Raw genomic sequence first — 17,661 nt, 5'->3', positions numbered from 1 at the left:
TATTTTCACCTACTCATTCTTCAGAGGAACAAAAAGGTATCTACTTGCTTCTATTGGCATCTGATGTGATGATGCATGCTTATTTATTTTATTTTTTTACCTTTAGTGGTTCACTCGCATGATATGAGAGGAGTTAAACATGACATGCATGTGTCACTACAAATAATAATACCACTAAACCAGGACGTTGTAGCACAAGAAAGAGCTTTGAATTAAATTGAAATAAATAATCTGACGGTGGATCAAACAGCATCATATTGTTTGTGTTGTACTCAGTATCTAAAAGTCTTAGTAAACCTTGTAGGAACTCATTTTTGTGTATATGCATTGTTTTGGCATGCACACCATATCCCTCCCATGTCTTTAAGGACATCTGCTTATTATTTATGCATATGTTTGTATGCAAGTCAGTCAGAATGCACAGGAATGGCATCTGCCAAGTAAATGCAGTGGAATAAAAAGTCAAATGTATTTTTGCTTCCACCGCCGTGCACCTCTAGCATGCAAGAGGATTATTTACTTTTTCATCAGAACTCAATGTTAAAGACGAGAGTGCAAAGCTGTGGTCAGAGGGTCAAACGAATGTGAAAATACTGCCAACATTCAGGTTTAAATAAAGCTTTGGCTGCACTCAAATACTCATAAGGCGTTCCTGTTATCGTTCACAGCAAACATGGTGTCAGGTGTCGGCTCTGGATCGGGCGTTCAAGTGATCGACTCACCTCTGCTGACTCAGCAGATCGAAGCTCAGAGGCTCTGCATCAAACACCTGAAGAACGAGAACAACAGGCTGAAGGTAACGAATGCCTCTCCACCACCTCAGCATGCGACGGATGCAACAGTGAAGTCACACTTTAGAGGTCAAAGAACCTGCAGAGGCTACACAAATAACTGAAGAGTGAAATTATTCCTTCATTAAACACAACAAATATGGTTAAAAAAAAAAACCAAACTTGTAGATTTTCAAAGCTGAGATTTTACTTCGACTTCCACATGGTTTGAGGCTTTTTGAGTTAAGATCACCACACCTAAAATTAGATGGATTATTTTTATTCACCATCAACATGTGTTCTCCAACAGGCTGAGAAGATGCGTGCTCAGCTCGCCTCTCTGCCTCCTCTCAATGTGACCAAGCTTCCCTCCAAAGACGGACGTCCTGAAGTGCTCTCCAGCGCCCTCTACCGTAAGACCGATCAGCTCCTTGAAACACTGCTGCAAATGAGTGCCAATGTCAAGGTGGTGGACATCACTGGAAAATCTCCTGGTATGTGACATTTCTTCCTCGAGGAAAGGAATTCATAAATATTTGACACGACAGTGTCAAAAGCAGCACAGTTAGACTGAATAACTTTTAGCTGAGTGAAGAATTAATGTGCAAAGAAAACTAAAATGTTCTCCTACCTGATATCTCACCACCAAGAGTAATTATTTTGATTAAACTGGCATTTTCCCATTTCTGTAGGCTAAAGCAGGTTAGGTAACAGGAAGTCTTCATAATATTTGCCTTGTATTGTTTGTGTTGTCTGCTAAATCTATAGAATCCTGGATGATCTTAACTTAATTACACCAGAAATCATGTGCAAATATTTAGAACTGATTGTTGGGCACTGATTTCAGAGATTTTCTCATTTTGTTTTTGCCCTGCAGTGACCCCTGGTGCTCAGCTTCTGGAACAGACAGCTAGACTGCAGTCCCTGAATGACACTCTGGACAGACTGAAGGTGCAAATAAAACACAAAGCTGTGAAGCACAGAGAGAATAAGCTGATAAAAATGCACAAAAGTTACATTAAAACATTACTGTTCAAGCTGATGCTGAACTTGAAGTACTCACCTTAGTCTTCATCTCTTCTGCTTCTGTCAGGACGAGGTAGCAGAACATGTCGTCAACCTGCAGCCCGGAGCCCGAGTCTCATCTGATTTCGCCACGTTCCCTTCGACCTCATTTGTTAAGGTAAGTCTGCTGGTCCATGCACTCTGGTAAAGCTCTGTTTTGACTTGGAGGTGGATGAATGAAAGCTTTTGGCGGTCTCACAGTAGCAACAGGGTAAATACTTGTGAATTTAAAGTTCTAAAGCCGACTGCTTTTCTGTGTTTAGGTGAAGGAGGAGAAGAAGGGTGACACTGTGCTGGTGGGAAGGGTCATGGTGCCGTGTCCCCGCGGTCAGGAGCAGGTCCACCGCCTCGTCCTGTCACAGTCGGAGCTTTGGCGAGTTCACAGTCTGCTGCGGACCTAAACATCACATGCCCCGCCTTCCCGCCAGCCGCACCAAAACACTCCACCACCATCAGCTTTTTCTCCAGGGCCAAACAAGTCAAACCAGGAGGCTTTTTAGGTTATTAGCTATGAGATTACAACCTGCAGCTCTGGCATCAAAGTGCACAGGTGAAGGCTAAAACGTAGAAATATAGAAGTCTGAATTTGTTAGTCGACTGACAAGCAGCTTATTGGCAACTGTGTTAGTCATTGTCACATTAAGTTTTGAAGACTGAGAAGTCTTCCTCAGATTTTTAGCGTTTTTAAATGTCGAGGGTTTTCATGTGTTATTTGAATATCAGTGGAATCTACACTGATGGCTTGAAAAACATTTATTGTAATTATTCCTATTTTAAGACATTTTAAAAGAACTGAGAAAATAACTGGGGAGATTAACTACTAGTGATTACTTTCAGTCCAGGTCAGAGGCTAAAGAGAAGGACTGTTCTGTTTTTTCACACAGCCAAAATCAGACTGCACATCTTTGCACATGTGACTTGTTTCAGGCAACTCTGCATTTGACTGAGGCCTTGCTGGCTGTAAATTGGAACCTGGATGATGAGATTGTGATGCCATCCTTGTAATTTACGTCTAGATTTTGTTTTATGGCCAGAAAAACAGAGATACAAGCGACAATGCTCTTGCATGCTGCCCAGATTCACCAAATCTATGTAGTAGAAAATGAGCCAGCCTCCTCCTGCACCCTGGTGTGGTTTATATTTGGCCAGAACATTGGATGTTGTTTCATATTTCCCGTTTGCAGTTATTGCCTAACGAGATGTGAAGAATCATGAGCCTGTGCTGTAAACTTTCATGAGGTGTCACAGTGACGTTCTCCGTTTTAAGAACATTGCTGTAAAAGGAAAGGAGCACTGAAATGATGGATTTGCCAGTTTAAGTGAGCGGGCATTGACACTGTTTTTTTGGGGTTTTTTTGCACATTTAATTTAAATACTGAGCCTTCTGAAGTTAAATACAAACTGAGGGTTTTAGTGTTTACCTCTGTGGCTTTGCTGGCTGCACAGAACAGAAAAATAAAACAAAAACATTAAGCTCAGTGGTTTTCCTGAAATTCTTCTGCAGATTTACACACAATCTGGCTGCACTTTAGCCAGAGCATTACATGGTTTAAATGATTTCACATATACTACACTTTTGGTGTAACCTGTAACTGTGTACTTTATTGGCTTGGTATAAATGACACACTGGTCGCACTGGTGATATTCGACTGCATTGCTTGTGTTCTGCCGAGCTTCCCGTTGCTGTAGATTTTGTAAACTTTGTCCGAGCCTTAAACCTGCAGAGAGCCTTTTGGTAAAGATCAGTCACCTGCCTTATTTTCAATTTGTTTCAACCAAACATTGTTTAAGCAAAGCAACATCTTTGCCAAAGAGTCTTTGTTTTTCTTCTCTTCACATCTGCCATGTTTGATTTTCAAGGAGCTTTTAATTTATTATTAATTTGTCTAATAGACTGTTTTGTTTACACAGTGCTGTCATAACTTGAAGTTTTATTTATTAATGGGAATCTAAGTAACTGTAGTTAAAGAGGGAAATGCAGACATCTCTTATTTATTGGTTGTAATATTTATCTGTGCTCTCAGTGAGCAGCTGATGTACTGAAACTGCAGCTTGTCTTACCTTTTTCCTTGTGTGGCTTCTTGCTCATGCACAACCAATAACTGATCAATAAAGACATTAAAACAAGCATTTCACCGTCTTGAATCTACTGTGGGTTAAGCAAAAACAATAATTTACATCTAAAACATGTAAATTTGTTCAAATTTTGTTTATTTTAACATAAAAACATTTTCTAGTTGCGAATTTGACCTTAAAAACAAACAAACAAAAACATCAGAGATGTTTCCATTTAAATGTAATTCTAATTTCAACATAATCTTTAAATTAAAAATATGTACATTAAAAGTGTAAAAAATAGTTTCACGTCGTTGATTTCAATATCCAGTCTCTTGTTCTGATTATTGCCACGCTGATCTTCTGCCCAGGAGTCTGTTTGCGATTCTCTAAAAGAGACACAAAACACAGTCATTGATTCGATTCACACAACGTTACAGTTTGACACAGCAAGCAGTCTTAAAGACATCTGTGGTTTCAATCATACAAACTGCTTTAACACACAACTTTCTTCTAATTTGAGCGCGTGAGGCTTATTTATAGGAACATGTAATTGGAGTGCTCGAAGCACGGACACATGAATGACAAAAGGTGTTTGTACCTTGTTGAAAAGTTGTGCATTCAGTCGGTAAGTGTGATACTCTGCTTTCCTTCGTTCCTCCTCTCTCCTCCTCTGCACCTCTGGCAGATTCTCGTATATCCTGACGGAGAGACAGTGTTCAGTAGAAGATAGACTGACACTGATACTGTGTGAGGTACAGTTATGGTTCTGATGTCGTCACATAAAATGAATCATAACAGCAGCTTACTGTTTGGACCTCTGGATCATCTCCTTCCTGGGAACGGCCCTCTGGAGCAGAGCAGCGCCTTCAGAGAGAGAAACAAACCATAATTAAAAACTAACTGAATAACTCTCTAAGCTAAATCAAAAAAGACCTTATAGTCCCTCAGGTAACATTTACTGGATATAAGAAGGACAAGTGGACAGATTATCAGCTCAGTAAACTAAAAGTTTTTTGAGCAGCATCCATCCCCTCCCCTGTTTGGTACCTGCAGGCCTTGGCAGCCTCCCAGCTCCTCCTGGGTGGTTAAATAGATCCCCCCTCTCTTGGATTAAAGCAGCTTGTAGCTTCCTCTCCTCCACCTGCAGAAACAGACGATTCACCCTCTGCATGGACCGGGAAATAAACTCTGGACGATGCATCTCCAAGGCCTCCTGCAAAGTAACAGGAAACCGACAGTGTTACCTTTTTAATTGGCATTATGATGGTAAAGTTTATCTTGCTGACACCCATGATAGAAGCCTTTAAGTAGGTAAGTTACACGTCTGAAATTCAAATCTTTTCATACAATTCCTACGACTATAATTCTCTAAAGAGGAATATAAGCTAACCTGAAGTGACATGTATGCTGGACCAGAAGACATCATGTGTTTAGGATCAGGCTCCGGCTCCAGTTCAGGCTCAGAGTGATGTTTGTTTGTGTCCTCATGCACTTGTCTCTGTCTGAGCGGCTGTCTCCATGGGTTGATTCTGCTGTACGGTTCAAACCAGGCGATGTTTGGTCTCTCTTCCTCCGGCTGGTTCTCCTTCCTTGCCTCTGACAGCAGGCCGTCAGCAGAGATGAACCATGAAACGGCTGAAAAAGCCCACAGAAAAAATTTAACCAAGAATAAAACAAGGATTTAATTTAGAAAATGAAAATTTACAGTTAGCTACAAACAGGGATGGGCACCGGTTCTAACATAAACGGTAGTAACCAGACCGAAAAGCAGCGCACATTTCCTGAGATTTTTTTCCCTGAGATGCCGTACACTTTTAATTCTAGCCAATCATTTTACCCTTGCAAGCGTAGTAGGCGGGCCCAGGTACATACGTTCTTTTAGAGCAGAGCTACAGATTAAAAATGTCCAAGGCGAAGCGGTCAAAGTCTGGCTGTACTTCACAGCAAAAGATGCAAACTCAGCAGCCTGCAACAAGTGCTTTAAGGTGATACTGTGCAAAGGAGGTAACACCTCGAATCTGATGAAACACCTGGCGAAGCATAGCGTTATTTTTAAAAGCCGAAAAATGCACCGTATTTGATAACTTGCTGCAAGACCTCACACCGAGTGCAGGTGTGGGGTGTGCACCTGTTATCGGACCCGGAGTTAGCAACATCCCCCAAGAACCCGAAGACGAGAGTCCTGGTCCCTAGCCCTGCCAGTGTAGCAGAAATGATGATGGATGATGATGGCAGCAGCAGCTGTTCTTCTCTGCGTGAGTAGCTTAATGTTGTTCGTGTGTATTTTACGTTGAGTAGGCTAACCACGTTATTACATTAATGCACGTAAGGTGAACTAGCAAACACCGTCGTAGTTACATGCGGCTGTCTTCTTGTTTGATGGCAGATACTCTCTTCACCCTGGCCAAAAGGCTAAAATGACCAAAGAAAAAGTAGAAAACAGCTAAACATGAGAGGTTTTTGGACAAAGTTTGTGTTCTCCATTCTTTAAACACCGGCACCGTTTCAAAAGTACTGGTTTGACACCGGTATCGATAAAACCTAAACGATACCCACCCCTAGCTACAAATCGTTGCTAGTTTACAAACCTTTAGGGTAAGGCTTTGGTGGGGTTCTCTTGCTCCTCCTCCGCCCTCCTCTTTCTCTCACTACGCTGGACGAAGACAACGAGATCTGCTTGAAAGCTCTAGCTCCTCCCGGGGAAGGGAACGTGGTTCCAACATCTCTGGTGTGTCGTCGAGTCCCGTTATGAACAATCTCCAGGTCACCTGTGTGAATTTGGACTGAATGTATATTAACTCCATCACATGTGCTTCACTCGTGTTAAAAAACACTCCTGCCTTATTTTCAGGAGAAAGCCTTAAAAGCGTGACAAACACAAATGAATACATTTTATGCCAAGGAATTTTAACAGAAATGTAATCTTAGCACAGATGATTTCACAAAGATTTTACAGCACCAGCAGCTGGTGCCAATAAACCTTTACAAAAAGGACCAGAATGTTCTTGTATATCACAATTTTAACTAAATCTGATGAATCAGTGGGACATGCGTCTTCTCTGACCTGCCTGGATTCTTTTGTTCACCAGTTTAATGGCCTTCCTACCCGGCAGACTCCGGGAAGGCCCGTGGTGTGAAGGGACGCTGTAAGTGCTGGTCGACGATACAGAGTCAGCAGCAACCTGAAGACGAATACAGTAACATCAAATGTTATAAAAAGTTATAATTTTTCACTCACCTGCCACTTTGTTAGGTAATGTTCAACTACTCATTATTGTAAATATCTAATTAGTCAATTATATGGCAACAACTTTGTGCTTTTAGGCATGTGGAGATGGTCAAAATGACTCGCTGAAATTCAAACTTGTTGGTACCAGACGGGCTAGTCAAAGTATTTCAGAACTTGCTGATCTACTGAAACACAACCATCTCTAGTGTTTACTTTTGCTTTACAGATTAGTGAACATTCCTTAAGATCGGTTTAATAATCTCTTACTCAGCAGCACGCAGATATACATACCGACTGATCAGTGCTGGTTGTCACTGACAGTGCAGAGGCGTGAGGAGGCTTTCTGTTTCTTCCTCCACTGTCCTTCCTCTCTTCTTTTTGCTTGTTGATGGTGTTGTACAGTTTACTGAGGCTTGGGGCGCTTTTCAGGTGCTGTACTTTGTGGGGGCCAAAGACTCGGATCAGTCGGGCTGTGTCCACAGTGGACATGGAGCCAGACGTGGTAGACAGGGTCTCCAACACATGTCTGTCTCTGGGAGAGGCGTACTGGCTCGGGGAGGAGCTGTGGGAGAAGCTGGAGGTGAGGGAGGCATGGCTGCCATCCTCTGTAGACCGGCAGGTTTCATCAACACGAAAGCTCAGTTGAATGGGAGATTCAGTTTTTCTCTGTCCTCTTAATTTACTCCCATCTTCTCTGACTTCACCTCCTACACTCCTCTTAATCTCCCCCAAAGTCTGCTTTATTTCTTTCTTCCTCTTTGACACATCCTCTCTCCTCCTCTCCTGTTCTGGATGATAACCAGTCACCTTCTGTGCATCACACACATTAAATCCCCTTGCACTTTGAATAAGGCGAGAAAGGTGCTCTAAACGCTCCAGAAGTGATGCTTCTCTGTCACTGCTGGGATGCAACTCCTCCGTGGTCCACTGATCGCAGAACTTTTGCCACAACTGGTCCAGAGGGTGCTCAGAACCCCTCTGCTGCTCGCTTCCTGTCTGAGGCTCAGAGGTTTGGACCCAGTGATTGTTTCCTTTACCGTAGTCCATTTCAGAAATAAACGGCTGAAACCTCTCAGGGTGAGACTCGCTTTGATGGTGTTGGGTGAACTGGATTGGGCTGGTCCCCTGGTCTCTCTTGAAGGTTTCTTGATTCCTCAGTAACGATTCCTCGATAAAAGTGACAGAAACCTGAGAAGAAGGCTTTAGTCTTTGGCTCACAGTCTGCAAGCTTTTATTCGATGTTGTAGAGGCATCTGTCAGGGGACACACACACAGAAAAATTACACACAGTAACAGGACACCAAGAACCAGCTAGTTTTCAGACACAAAACTGTCCAACTTAACATTTACAGCAACTTCAAAAAAATTAATGAACTCACATGATTACCTTTTTTCCACATACTAGTAACATAATGTTTCAGAATCAAACCAAAGAAATAAAGGAGGTATCCAGTGTGAATATGCATGCGTCGTGTTCAGGTTACCTCTCTTCCTATTTTCTTCCATGGTCAAGTTGGCAGTTTTCAGCCTCTTGCTGTAGATGCCCTCTGTGTGTCTGATGGTCACTCCGCGGTCCAACCCTGGGTCCTTGTTCCCGAGGACGTCACTGCTAAAGTGAGGAGGCACGGCGTCGTCTGAGCCTAGTTAGAATTCAATACTCTCTGTTATCTCATGAGGAGTGGCATTCAGAGCAAAACACGACTATTCTTCTTGTAAAAGCAAAACAACAACAAAAAAAACCAGTTAAAAAAAGTAAGCGAAATATTTTGGGTAAATATTTTGAAAAGATGTTCAGGGACAGCCTGCGCTTGTCGTCTCAGGGTCTCAGCCCTGCCTTTGTTTCACCCAGCCCCTGAACATGAATAATTAATGTGCTGCTTGGTGTACATTACAAAGAACCAGCTGCTACCCATTCAAGCACAGGAGAAATGAGAGCTCACAATTCAATTCCCAGCATGCCTCTGAATTCTTATTTCTAATCCTTTGAACATGTTTTACAGCTTGCAGTGTGATTTACGAAAGCATTAAAGATGGCCCCAAAAATTCACGTTATAGACATAAATAATATATTTTATTAATAATATATATTAACAGACCTCTCTGCATTGAATCATATCTGTTATTAACCTCTGTCTCTCTTCCACAGCGTGTCTTTTATCCTGTCTTCCTTCTCTCACCCCAACCGGTCGCAGCAGATGGCCGCCCCTCCCTGAGCCTGGTTCTGCCGGAGGTTTCTTCCTGTTAAAAGGGAGTTTTTCCTCCCCACTGTTGCCAAAGTGCTTGCTCATAGGGGGTCATATGATTGTTGGGTTTTTCTCTGTATCTATGAAGCGCCTTGAGGCGACTTATGTTGTGATTTGGCGCTATATAAATAAAATTGAATTGAATTGAATTTTGTTCAAAGAAAAGAAAAAAACCACCCTAAACTCACCAGGTATGAAACTGTGGTTTAAGATCTAACAGTGTGAACAGACTACAAGCTGCGAGCTGAACTGCAGATGTTAAAATCCTCATCTTGTGACACTTCAGCACAGCAATATGGGAACAAGGCTGAAAAAGAAAAAAAAATCTGTGATAAATGTACCTGTGTGGGTGCTCTCCATGGTGGTGTCAGATGCCTCTGTGGAGGAGAGATCAGCCTCTATGTGAGGGACATAGAAGACCTCCTCACTGCCATGAGGTTTATAAGGCAGCAGGACAGGCACTGAAGTAGGAGGGAGATGCAGTTGGAATCAGTTGGTATTATGACTGAAATTTATTATTGCTGAAATTACAGACAATTAAAAAAGGGAAAAAAAAAAACTACCTGGGGTTTCGGTGTTAAAGGGTCTTGTTGAAATTTCAGATCTTTCACGTGGTGTAAAGGGCTGTGCAGACGTGGTGGTCATCCTCTCCTGAGGCACAACAGTTTTAAAAACAGTAGAGCTGTTGGATCTTTCAGGCAGCCGCTGTCGTGATGGCTCTCTGGTGTCGCACCACTCAGGTGGACTGGACAAACCGACACCTTCATCCGGACTGCTGGCGGCTGATAAAGAATTTGTCCCCCTGAGACATTCATTAGGTGGCAGCCTTGAGATTACATCAGCCTGACTGGAGTAGACTATAGAGGTGAAGCTGGGATCTGTAGCTTTGGGGGGCAGAGTGAGATCGACATGTGAGCTGTGACCTGTATGGGCGGAGGTTTCAACTACAGATGAGCCTGTGGCCTGATCTAAAGCATGACTAACACCCATACCAGAAGCAGATAACTTACTATCTGGCCTGAATGACTGTGTGCTGTTGTATCTGACAGTCACATCTACTTTATCTAAACCCTGTGAGGGAGGAAGCGGCTCTTCAAACTGGCCTCCCTCAGTGTCTTGCCTCTTCTGATTGGCTGGTGCAGACTGAGTCACATTTTGATTCGTGCTGTGCAAACTGTTACTAGGTCCATGCACTGATGATTGTTCCCTGGTTGTTGTTTGTAGTAAATCAACCCCATGCTCTTCAGTCAGTTGCCTGTCTGTTGTTGTGGTTCTGACGGCTCCTGATGAGAGCTCGGTCAGGCGGAGGGGCTCTGGGGCTGGGCTGATGGGAGGTGGGGAAGTGGAATTTGAGGGGGAGGTGGAGCTTCTGTGGGTGGCGATAGTGATGGATGTGAAGACCTGAGGTTTTTTAGTAGGAAGCGTCACTCCTTCTCTGGCAGCAATTTCACACACTCGAGCTTCTAGGTCTGACTGAAGAGCAGTTTGTAGCAGTGTCCTGGAGTCGCGGGTGGTCCTGCTCAGGCTGTGCAGCAGCTGGATTGGCTCATTTATAGCATCCCTAGGAACAGCAAACGTCTCCGCAGATTGAGATGGATCAAGCTCCCTCGAGATTTTAACACTGGATGCTACACTGCTCTCTGTATCTGTGCTGAACTGGCTCTGAAAGAGGCAAAAAACAAGTCTGTGTCAAATAGGGAGACCAGGAAAGGACATTGTTGGTGTTATACGTGTTCTTCATTCACCACACATCAAATATTTTTGCACTGCAAACCTGCATGTGAACCATAACTGGTGACAGTTTTATTATTATTATAATTTGTCTACAACAAATTAACATTTGCCCACAGCAGTCCTGCAACACACCAGTTACCTTGAGTATGAGAGCTGTCCAGACACGTTTAGCAGATGATAAATAAACGTTTACACAAATTTAGTTTAAAATGCATACAAACGTACGTATTTACATTTTATAATTCACTATATTTAAGTACATTGCTACAAATTACATACGGCGGTTGCCTACTTTGTAAAGTGCAGTAATTAAGAGTCGTTCTTATAATAATTACCTTTATGGGATTTTTTAACAGCAGTTCTCGCTTGATCTCTTCTATCCGCCTTCTATCTTCTTCGTCCAGCTGCAGAGGCTCACACTGCTGTCCTGATAGCTTCAGCTTAATCCATTCTGCAACATTAAGACACGCTTTTTCATCTGACAAAGACGTCTTTGATGTCTTAAGCTACAATTTAAATAGGATCACAATTTAAACTAGATCAAATCTAAACAAATCTGAAGGGTCAAGTTGTGCAGCTAGTGGTCAGTGCGGCAGGTGAATTTTTGAAATTATCTAAAATGTTAAAACCTTAGATGTAAGAAACTCATTCATGAGTGTATGTTAATTGTTTTACCTCTAGCTTTGCTCTCCTCTTGGTCTGAAATGCTCGGTGTACTGGAGACCATGGTGGATGGAGATTCACTCTGCAGCAACTTGGCCACTCTGGCTGTCAGTGAGCTTTCACAGCTCCCATCACTCATCACTCCTTGATCAGCATCCTTGAGGATGGGTGAGGAGGACCTGCTCTGTGAAGCACCTTCAGAGGGAGTGTTTTCCTCCTCCTCCTCTGGGACATCAACTGAATCTGTAGGCGTAGAAGTGAGCTCTTGTGTACTCACAGCTGGTGGAGGTTTGATGGCCACCGGCTGTGTGGGGGCTTTGTCAGGAGGTGCAGCACTGCAGCCCTCAGGCTCTGTCCGGAAGGCTGATTTGGAGAGGACAAGTGACATCCCTGCACCATTAACATTGCTATCTTGTGGTGTTTTGTATGCCACTTTGGTTGGTGCAGTAAAAACAGCTTGTGTGGATAAATAATCAGATTGCAACGATCGATTTACACCTTTCTGACCAAAAGAGCTTTTCCTCATCTTCTCTGAGGTCAGCATGGAGTCAGAGGAGGATCTGGTCCAAAGCAGTGAGGAACATGTTCTTTGGTCTCCAGTTGTAGAGGACGAGGACAAATCCTCAAGTCTGCTGGTTTTCTTCTTCAGTAATGGGGATATGTCCTGATCGGGGAGAAGACGGGGGCTAATGGGGGAGGTTGAGGAAGCCGCAGAAGACCCAGTGGACATTATGGTCTCTGTATGAGAGACCAGTTTACGGATTTCCAACAAGGCCTTGGAGCTAACGAAAGAATCTTCTGCACTTTGATCTGCACTACGACTCGTTTGTAAAAGCAACTCCAAGCTTCTTTCTCTGTGCCTCTCCTTGACAGCTGGTGGCATGTCAGGGTTAAATTTGTCTTCTACCTGGCTGATTCCCCCACTGCTGCTTAAACTGCTGTCCTTCTGCTGTTGGCAAGGCTGCGGTATGGAAGAACGAGTGTTTTCATTGGGTGAGGTGTAAGGTGCCAGTTTGTGTTTACTCTGTCTAGCTTCTGTATGTGATGTAGGAGAAGTCCACCTGGCCTGCTCTGGGATAGTTGCCGCTGGACAGAGACTGTCCAGGCTGAACGGTATGGATATGCTGGAGTCTACTGACAGAATGCTGGACTGGGAAAACTCCTCTTTGTGGGGACTGCCACCTGAAAACACAATACCATATTTCAAACTGTAAAACCCCTCAAATTTGGGTACTTAAATGGGTGTGTGAACAGGATATATGACCATATTTTCATTGCCTGAGGAATTTTTAAAATCTCAACAGCTTTTCATAAAAGTAAACTTGTAATAGTAATTGTTGAGGTTAGATACCCTCGGAGGGTTGAGTGCTTTTAGTTGGGGTTCCAGTAGATCCTTTAATTGTGCAGAACTCAGTGGGAGAGAATTCAGGCTCTCTGATTGGTCCCCTGGGCACAAACGGAGTCAGGATTGTAGATGGAGACTGGTCTATACCCAAGTTACGAAGATACAACTGAAAAAAAAAAAAACAGAGAGAAGACCAGATAATAAAGTGTAAGTCTAAACATAGAGTATTTTTCCCAGGTTGTTTTTTTTTTTTTTTTTTTTTAAATTTACCGGAATTCGTTCATCAATGTTGAGCTCTCGAGGCTTGGGGAGAGGTGGTGTTGACAGTTTTGAAGTCCACGAGGGTACGTAGTTATCAATTTCTAGGCTGACAACAGATGACGTCCCAATGGAAGTTCCTAACTTTACTCCGCTGCAACTATCTTGAGAACTCGAAAGTGTCAAGTCTCGATCAAGTGACACATCACTGAAGTGACCGAGGCTTGTGAGATGTGAGGTTTGAATTGTATTGGTTTGATCATGATGATGAGCATCATCATCCTGGTTTTGACTCTTGTCTCTTTCTGAAGGGCTGTCGATCTGCTGATCTTTTTGAACTGACATCACAACTGTGCTAAGAGAAGAGTGAGACTGTGACCTGCCTAGGGGTGAGGCAGAGGGTGGTACTGCAGACCCCGTGTTCTCCTCATCAGCAAGAGCACTGCCCACTGCCTCCGTTCTTCTTGGAGAAGAATAGCCAGAAGGTGCTGTTGAGGAGGTCTGTGTGGCAGCACCTGAAACAAGAGGCTGCTGTAAACTCCTAATCTTCTGACTAACCAGTTCATTCAGGCTGCCAGATACTGCGTCATAACCTTTCTGTTTAGAGGGGATGCTAGAAAATCCCTGCAGTGACAGTCTATCAAACAAAGACACCTTGCCTGAACTCTGATTTGCCCTCCACGCATCTACTTTCTGCATATAGTTTAGACTTGGGAGGGACTGGACTTTTGCAGAGGCAGCATCCTCTTGGCACTGAGTGGCTGTGTTTGTGTTATGGGTGCAAACTACAGGAAAAGCTGGTTGTTGAGAAATTTTTGTGACTGACTGATAAGAGTTCTCTTTACTAGATTCAATGGAGGAAAGGTGCCCCAATTTATCCTTAACACTGGATTTGGTTGGGGCATTAAAAATCCCTGGAGTGGACTGAGACTGTGGAAGAAAACCCAGGTAGGAGCCATCCAACCCTGTATGGTTTCCTGAGGACCAGAGGTCTTGCTCTCTGCAAACCCGTTCAACACCTGTTGAAAATGGCCCTGTCCATTGCATACCAACCACATTTGTTCTACTCGCACTTGGCTTCCCCTCAGACATCTGTTTGAGATTAGGTGTGAGAGATGGACCAGGTGGCGTAGGACGTTTTTGCTGTTTGTTTTTGGATTCAGCTTCAATCCTGCTGCGTTTCTCTACTTCAGAGAGCAGCTCTCTATGTAACATTTCACTACTCTCATCAGGCTGAGTACTGCGGGAACCCACAGTGATGTTAGACACTTCAGATAACACTGTTTGTGGTTGGTCAGGATCTGAAACTTTGTGCTGCTGTTGTGTCTGCTGCTGGGGAAAAGAGACTTCACCTGGAGGGTGTTCTCTTACATCAGTAGTTTGCTGAGTGGTCAGTTCACAAACCTCAGTACTTTTAGACTCTTCTGTAGAAGGCTCTGTTCTCTTCACAGAGGTTTCAGAGGCAGAGGAAGTAGCACTGCTATTGCTGCTAAGCATCCCAACATCTTTCTGCAGGAGCTTCAGAAGATGCTGAGCAGGTATATTCTTACTCAGAAAGAAAGTCTCATCTTCAACAGGTTCTCCTTCTAGCTTTGCTCCAGGTTTAATCAAGGTCTCTAGGTCCTTCTCTCTGCTACTCATATCAATGACAATCACTGGGGGATGAACCCTTTCCTCTCGTTTACTTTGCTCCCCTGGTGATAGACTGTGCTGAGAGAGGGAGCAGCAGCTGCTTTCTCCTTCTTCAGAAAGGATGCTTGCCTGGGCCAATGGGTGCTGGGATAATGAGCCACGCTCAGAGGTACAAGTGGTGTGATCCTGGGATAAAAACTGAAACCGCTCTGAAGCCATGGAAACATCAGGGTATGCCCTTAAAACGTAAATAATAATTATCCATCTACATGTTATACATTCACACAATATGTAGAAAACTATGCACACAGAGCAAGCGATTAAGATGACTTTTTTTTCTTACCTTAGAGGGGCAAATTCTGTCTCACTTTGTTGTAATAAAGAAAACTCAGTGAGGTTGTGATCAACTCCAGGTAATAGGGAAAGGGCTGGAGACATGTTACTGTCCTGAAAATCTAACAGAAAGTTCAGAATGAACACACACAAATAAAAAAAGCAGCAATCTAACATAAAACTATGGTAAGACCCATCAGTGTTGGCAGCCTCCTGTTGTCATGAATAAATCATACATCAAACAAAATCTGTTTGATGACAAAGTCAGAGTTAAGTGGGCTGAGACACTTGCAAAAGATGAAGAGATTAAAGCTCTGCTGACACTCCAGTAGTATACAATCTGCAAACTCTACTTTGTCTATACCAAATCTACCAAATGTATCATGCAGAGGAAATAGGGGTTTAATATACTGATAGCATTGCAATCTACAATCATTACTGTGTTAATATCCATACCTAACTGTAGAGCAGGTGTTCTTGGCTGCTGAAGTTCAGAATGTCTTTGTGTTCCTAGTTGGCTTATGTGTGTTTGTCCAGCAGAACGGCTCACATCTTCATCTGCTGTCAACTCAGGAGATGCTGCCCTCCTCTGTGAAAAGAATCACACTTTAATTCTGGCAGCATTTCATTTACAGGAGGTCCCGCATTACTACATGGTGGTTTGAGGGCATCAAACGAAACTGAGCAATCAATAACTCTGCTTGAGACAAGCCAATGTCTGTTGAGAAAAACGTCTGTTACTTGATGAGCAAAGTGGAAAGCAGAAAGTTCATACATTCATCCCATGCAGCTCTGATTCCAGTTTGATTACACCAGTATTACACTGTTGTCAGTCAGAAGTCAGAGGAAAATTCCCAGACTGATTTGAGCTGATAGGAAGGCAACAGCAACTCAAACAAGTGTTTGTTACAACCAAAGTATGCAGAAGATGTACAATACATGAAACCTTTAACAAATAAGCTACGGTAGGACCAGCAAGACCAGACCACGTGCCTTTGGTATCACAGGAAAGCAAGAAACTGAAACCAAAGTCTGCAACGGGCTCACCCAAACGGGACAAAATAAGACGAGAAAAACGTTGTTTGGTTTGGTTTCAGGTGGGTCCTTTCTTACCAAATGAGCATCATTTAAACACCGCAGTTTACCTGAGTATTGTTGCTGATCATCTCAGTACATAATACAATTATCGACACTCTTCTATTTTGGATAAAGAACACGCTCTTCTCCTCGTTTCTTCATTCGTAAAATTTTTGGAGTTCTTCCTTTTAGAAATGATGGTGGATAGCTACAGACTGTAATGATCCTCATAGCAAGTCTGTGTTTTTTGGTTTTTTTTTTTAACTATATAAACAAAGCATTATTGTAATCTAACATCTCTATCTCAGTTAATTTTATAAACAAATCTGCGGTTTTTCGAGTCGGCACATTAGCAGCATTTAGTCATCAAAGTGATTTATTTATAACTAACAGACTAAATGGACTGACAAACTAGAAGCAACAGGTTACATTTAACCTGGTGTAACTCAAGAGACTAACCACTGACTAATGTGCATATTCTTTACGTTTGTTGCAACTGGACATGGAACAAGGAACATTATACTGGAGAGACTTGGGTAACGTTAAATGCTAGTTAGCAAAGCGGTTAGCATTTAGCTAGCTAGCCAGCTAGCTACTAATATCGCCAACACTGTGATTATATTCACATTTCCCGCCTTGAGAATTACTTTAAAGGCTCCCGAACCACGAGTTCCAATATTATCACACCAGAAGACAAGCTGCAATCGTGCAAATTACCTCTGGAGGTTCCATGCTGTCGTTTTTGTTGTTGTTGTTGTTACTGCTGACAGTCCGCCACAACGAGCGCGCCTCCACCTTTTCCTAGCAACAAGGGGCGTTGCTAGGAAATACAAGCTCCTCAGCAAGGGACGTTCTTCTTCTTCTGTGGTGTTGGCACTTGGCACTTTACATCTCCTTATGTTATCTTACTGCCTCCTTTTGATTCTTTCAGTCGTAATTTATATTCGTGAAAAAGTCCCATTCCCTCCACTGATCCACAGACAGACGAGCTCACTTTTAGATTGATGTCCAGTATCTCCGAACTTTGTATAGTTGGGTCTTGTTTTACAGCACTCAGGAATGAAGACATGCTCCTGATACATGTTATAATAGTCATAAATGATTTTTTATTATTATTTTTTTGTGCATACTTGTCCCACTTACATTATTCAGATAATCAAATAAATGTTTAATATTAGACAAAGATCTATCTCTCTATCTGGTAGTTAATTAGTTTGAGCAGCAGGTGGCGGTGCTGCATAAAATAAATGAATT

The 17,661-nt window shown here is 42.8% G+C and overlaps 2 protein-coding genes across 17 annotated transcripts in view; one reads left to right on the top strand and one right to left on the bottom strand.

Annotated features, from left to right (window-relative positions):
* The window catches only part of LOC113011690 (dynactin subunit 1-like), a 33,576-nt gene extending 29,613 nt beyond the window's left edge, over positions 1–3,963 (top strand). For 15 of the 16 annotated variants that reach the window (XM_026151338.1, XM_026151337.1, XM_026151341.1 and 12 more), the window contains 6 exons: positions 25–36; positions 669–796; positions 1,081–1,264; positions 1,648–1,721; positions 1,864–1,953; positions 2,099–3,963. In XM_026151338.1, the coding sequence (XP_026007123.1) occupies positions 25–36; positions 669–796; positions 1,081–1,264; positions 1,648–1,721; positions 1,864–1,953; positions 2,099–2,236 (626 nt within the window). In that variant the 3' untranslated portion in view covers positions 2,237–3,963. The remainder of the gene's footprint in view (positions 1–24; positions 37–668; positions 797–1,080; positions 1,265–1,647; positions 1,722–1,863; positions 1,954–2,098) is intronic. The other variant, XM_026151329.1, reaches the window with a different exon arrangement.
* Positions 3,964–4,171: 208 nt separating this feature from the next.
* Positions 4,172–17,282, bottom strand: alms1 (ALMS1 centrosome and basal body associated protein). Its single transcript, XM_026151326.1, has 18 exons — positions 17,125–17,282; positions 15,787–15,919; positions 15,341–15,452; positions 13,378–15,235; positions 13,114–13,273; positions 11,775–12,944; positions 11,435–11,550; positions 9,929–11,027; positions 9,707–9,826; positions 8,607–8,762; positions 7,414–8,375; positions 6,958–7,075; positions 6,482–6,661; positions 5,284–5,528; positions 4,941–5,106; positions 4,700–4,757; positions 4,492–4,591; positions 4,172–4,279 (listed from the first exon to the last, which is right to left on the bottom strand). The coding sequence occupies exons 1-18, from the start codon at positions 17,137–17,139 to the stop codon at positions 4,235–4,237; spliced, it is 6,813 nt and encodes a 2,270-aa protein (XP_026007111.1). The 5' UTR covers positions 17,140–17,282; the 3' UTR covers positions 4,172–4,234.
* Between the last annotated feature and the right edge of the window lie 379 nt (positions 17,283–17,661).

Source organism: Astatotilapia calliptera, chromosome 19 (genome assembly GCF_900246225.1).
Source record: "Astatotilapia calliptera chromosome 19, fAstCal1.2, whole genome shotgun sequence".
In the NCBI taxonomy this organism is placed as follows: domain Eukaryota; kingdom Metazoa; phylum Chordata; class Actinopteri; order Cichliformes; family Cichlidae; genus Astatotilapia; species Astatotilapia calliptera.
This window is presented reverse-complemented; position numbering and strand designations above follow the sequence as displayed.

Bases quoted from the DNA above. Each gene is read 5' to 3' on its own strand.
- alms1 (XM_026151326.1), bottom strand. The intron at 5,529-6,481 runs GTTTGTAAACTA...GGGCTTTTTCAG, and splicing joins ACCAAAGCCTTACCCTAAAG to CCGTTTCATGGTTCATCTCT. The intron at 5,107-5,283 runs GTTAGCTTATAT...GTTACTTTGCAG, and splicing joins CAGCATACATGTCACTTCAG to GAGGCCTTGGAGATGCATCG.